The 4,550-nt window shown below is 59.5% G+C and overlaps 1 protein-coding gene across 1 annotated transcript; it reads left to right on the top strand.

Annotated features, from left to right (window-relative positions):
- Positions 1-2,137: 2,137 nt before the first annotated feature.
- LOC147990765 (uncharacterized) lies at positions 2,138-3,004 on the top strand. Its single transcript, XM_087531423.1, has one exon. The coding sequence runs from the start codon at positions 2,138-2,140 to the stop codon at positions 3,002-3,004; it is 867 nt and encodes a 288-aa protein (XP_087387549.1).
- Positions 3,005-4,550: the final 1,546 nt, after the last annotated feature.

Genomic DNA, 4,550 nt, shown 5'->3' with positions numbered 1-4,550 from the left:
CCTTGGTGCGCCAGGTAGGGGGCGCAATTGTGAGAATCTGGTCAAGTAGTTAGCCTAGCAGTTCTTCGTCGCCATGGCCCCTAAGAAGAGGACGGCCATGGAGGTCGATTCATTGGGAGCCGAACGATCCGTGCCGGTGCGGACGAGCAGCGGACTGGTCGCAGACAGGACCCGAGCCGCGGCCCGCGAGGACCAGCATCGCCGAGGAATTCGGAGCCTGGCGAGCGGCATCGTTCGCGCACCAGACGACTGGCAACACATCGTCGGATCCAAGGACGGAGCTGGGCCCCCCGCAGGCGGCACGGGGCCCTCCAGGGGCGTCATTGTGCCGACTCCAGGCAGCGCGGCGACCTCCAGGACGCCTACACCGGCGACCACCGCGCGTTCTTCCCATGGTGTGCACGCCGAGCAGCGTCACCACGATGGTGACCCTGGGCACCGCCATGGGAAGAGCCCTGTGCGTCATCGACAAAATGAGGTGGTTCAGCATGCTCGCCGAAGCGCTAGCAAAAATGGCACGCAGCCGCTGGGTCGTGACGGAGCTCCTTCTAACGTAGTTAGAAGTCAAAGCGCGCCGCGATCCACACAGCTATCGCCGCCGCCCACGCCAGCGGAAGCTTTGGCATGCGCACAGCTGCTCCTCGACTTCCCTCCTGCTGCAGAGAAGCTCGACGAGTGGAGGGCCACCATCCGGAGCCTCGTCGCCATCGCAAACAAAGACGATCCGTGACCGGCGGGGCCCTCGGGCCGGCGCTCCATCGAGCCACCACATGCTGGCGCTGGGAGGACCGGGGGAGCTGCGGCCACAGTGCACTCTCCTCCTCCTCGCCAGCCGCTGAGGGCGTCGGCCCATCGCGACGACGCTTGTGATAACATCTCCATAGCATCGTCCGACCTGCTGACCCTCCGCGACCAGTGCCAGGTCCTTCGGGAGCGAGCTCACGAAGACGCTCGAACCACCGTCGAGCACCGGTGCGAAACGCGCCGCCAGTCGGACAGGTGGGCGGGACCCGCTATGGACCACCCGGTACCGGGGGGCCCCGACGGCCTACCTTACAAGGTGGGCTACCCGGCTTTTACCCGTGAGCTGAGGCAGTTCCAGTGGCCGTCCCACCGCATGTTCAAGCCCGACGTCGGCGAGATGTACACTGGCAAGACCCATCCGTCCGAGTTCCTCAGCATCTACACCATCGTGATGCAGGCCGCTGGGGCTCGCGACGACAAGGTGCTTGCCAACTATTTCCCGCTGGCGCTCAAGCCCAATGTGATGTCTTGGTTGATGCACTTGCCGGTGGATTCCATTTCTTCCTGGTCAGATCTGTCCCATGAGTTCGTTGGTGCCTTCACAGGAGGCCACCAAGCTCATGGCCAGGCCAGTGATCTGCATATCATTCCCCAGAACGAAGGGGAGACCCTGCGCAAGTACATCCAGAGATTCAGCCGGGTGCAGTACAACATCCCCGACGTTCATCCCACCGTTGTGATTAGCGCGTTCCACCAAAATGTGCGCAATCGCAAAATGCGCGAGGAGCTGGCGATGACCAAGGTTAAGGATGTGGCCGAGCTCTATGTTCTGGCCGATAGGTGCGCCCGGGTTGAAGAGGGAAGGAAGTACCCCGGCGAAGACGCCGGCGCGGAAACCGACTCTACTAATGAAGACGTCGCCACTCCGACGAAGAAGAGCCGGCATCGCAACAGGAAACGCAAAGGCAAGGCCATGCTTGCCGTTGAGGGATCTAACGATACCGGTGCCGGCAAGAAGGTCAAGGCAGACGGCACCGGCAAGGAGATTGCCGGGTGCGCCGCCTGCCGGGCCCTGGTGGCTACCGACAAGCCAGGAAGCTCCGGCAAGCAGTACTGCAAGATCCACCGCACCAAGGGCCACGACCTCCAGAACTGCCGACAAGTCAAGCTGCTTGCTGAGAAGCAAAAGGATGAGTACGAAAGGCGGGACAAGGAGAAGGACAAGGACGTTGCTGAGGGATCCGGCAAGAAGCGTGGCGGCCAAGGAGGCCGCCCCGGCAAGGACAACCAGCAAGAGAGGCCCGCCCGGGGCCGCAAGAAGAAACAAGAAGACGACGATCACGACGAGGACGACGAGTCTAGTGAGCAAGGGTTCCAGAAGGCTACGAAGGCCATGTGCGTTGATGGCGGCGCCTCGCTGCATACCTCTCACCGCCAGCTCAAGCAGTGGGCGCGAGAGATTACAGCAGCAGAGCCGTCGTTCGACGCTCAGAAGCCACTGAAGTGGTCCATCATGCCCCTCATCTTTGACGCTGAGGACCACCCTGACCGCACTAACGCGGTCGGGTGTTTGCCATTGTTGGTCTCGCCAACAATACGCAACCTCAGGGTGAACAAGATGTTGGTTGACGACGGGGCCGGCCTGAACCTGATCTCGCCTATCGTGATCAAAAGGTTGCAAATCCCTGATGGAGACCTCGAGGAAACGGGCATGTTTCAAGGGGTCAATCTGGGGAGGAGCCAGCCGAAGGGAAAGGTGACACTGCCTGTGACATTTGGAGGAGAGTTGAACTACAGGACGGAGAGGATCGTCTTCGACGTGTCCGAGATCCCCTTGCCCTACAACGGGATCCTCGGTCGCGCGGCATTGGCCAAGTTCATGGCGGCGTCACGCTACGCCTACAACATGCTAAAGATGCCCGGGCCGTTGACCATCATCTCCGTCCCCTCCGACAAGAAGGACGCGCTGATCTGTGCCGACCAACTCTACCGGGAAGCAGTTGCAGCGGCTGCCATCAAAGCACCTGCTCCTGCCGCTGACGGCCCTGCAGGGAAAAAGGAGCCCGGCAAGACCTCTCGCACCCACTCCGGCAAGCACACCTCCTCGGAGTGTTGTGCTACCATTGAGGACGTGCCAGAGAGCTCTATCGACAAGAGCAAGAGATCCAGAGCCGAGCCGCCGCAGACCAAGAAGGTGCCCGTCGGGGAGGATGGCATGGGAGGGGCCTTCATCATAGGCTCCACCCTCGACAGCAAATAGGAAGGCGCGCTCGTCACCTTCCCGCGGGCAAATGTCGACGTGTTTGCATGGCAAGCATCTGACATCCCCGGTGTTCCCAGGGAGGTGATTGAGCACCACCTAGCTGTCTGTCCCCACGCGCGGCCCGTCAAGCAGAAGGTCAGAAAGCAGGCTCTGGAAAGGCAAGAGTTCATCATAGAGGAGATCAGGAAGTTGGAAGCGGCAGGTTTGGTGAGAGGGGTGCTCCACCCGACGTGGTTGGCCAATCCAGTAGTGGTGCACAAGGCGAATGGGAAGTGGAGACTGTGTATTGATTACACAGATATTAATAAGGCTTGCCCTAAGGACCCCTTCCCGTTGTCGCGGATCGACCAGATTGTTGACTCCACGGCCGGGTGTGATCTGTTATCATTCCTCGACGCCTACTCAGGCTACCACCAAATCTTCATGACAAGAGAGGATGAAGAGAAGACGACATTCATCACCCCATGTGGTACGTATTGCTTTTTACGGATGCCTTTCGGGTTGAAGAGTGCCGGCTCAATGTTTGCAAGAGCAGTCCAAATTGGTTTTGAACCTCGGCTCCATAGAAATATGGAGGCCTGCATGGATGACATAGTGGTCAAAACCAAGGACGGGCCCACTCTTGTGCAAGATCTGGAAGAGACATTTGCTAACCTGCGCAAGATCAACCTCAAGCTTAACCCTGAGCAGTACGTCTTCGGCGTTCCGTCCGGCAAGCTTCTCGGATTCTTTGTGTCGCCGCGTGGGATCGAGGCAAACCCAGACAAGATCAAGGCTATTGAGCAGATCGAGGTGCCCAAGCGGATCAAGGCTGTGCGTCGGCTCACCGGCTGCGTTGCCGCCATGAGCCGGTTCATCTCCAAGTCTGCCGAGCACGCCCTTCCCTTCTTCAAAATCTTGAAGAAGGCAGGCCCAATAGAGTGGACACCAGAAGCCGAGGCAGCACTGCAGGATCTGAAGAAATACCTTTCCTCCATGCCGATACTGGTTGCGCCTAAACCACAAGAGCCGTTGCTGCTGTATCTGGCGGCGACGAATCAAGTGGTCAGCGCCGCACTAGTGGCACAGAGGGAGGTCGACGAGGAGGCGGCAATGGCGGCAGAACCAGCGGATGGCAAGCCAAAGATTCCCCCGACAGGGCCTGGTGCCGACAAGGCGCGGCCCCCAGCGGAGTCTAGTGCCACCAAGGCAATGCCCGCGCAGTCGAGTGAAGTGGTGCCAAAGAAGAAGATGATGCAACACCCAGTTTACTTTGTCAGCTCCCTCTTGCAGGGGGCTAGGTCGAGGTATTCCGGCGTGCAAAAATTGCTCTTCGGCCTCCTTATGGCCTCGAGGAGGCTGCGTCACTACTTCCATGCCCACGAGATCACTGTCGTCACCCGCCTCTCGTTGCAACGGATACTGCACAACCCGGACGCAACCGGAAGGATTGTGGAATGGGCCTTGGAGCTGTCAAGTTTCGGTTTAAAGTTTGAAAGTACCTCGACAATTCAGAGCAGAGTCTTGGCGGAATTCATCGCAGAATGGACCTCGACGCCTGACG

Source organism: Triticum urartu, chromosome 1A (genome assembly GCF_056163025.1).
Source record: "Triticum urartu cultivar PI428250 chromosome 1A, HENAU_Tu73, whole genome shotgun sequence".
NCBI lineage: Eukaryota > Viridiplantae > Streptophyta > Magnoliopsida > Poales > Poaceae > Triticum > Triticum urartu.
The sequence above is the reverse complement of the archived record's forward strand: the minus strand, read 5'-3'. Positions and strand labels throughout refer to the sequence as shown.

Coding starts and splice junctions, on each gene's coding strand:
- LOC147990765 (XM_087531423.1), top strand. CDS start 2,138: ATGTGCGTTGATGGCGGCGCCTCGCTGCATACCTCTCACCGCCAGCTC.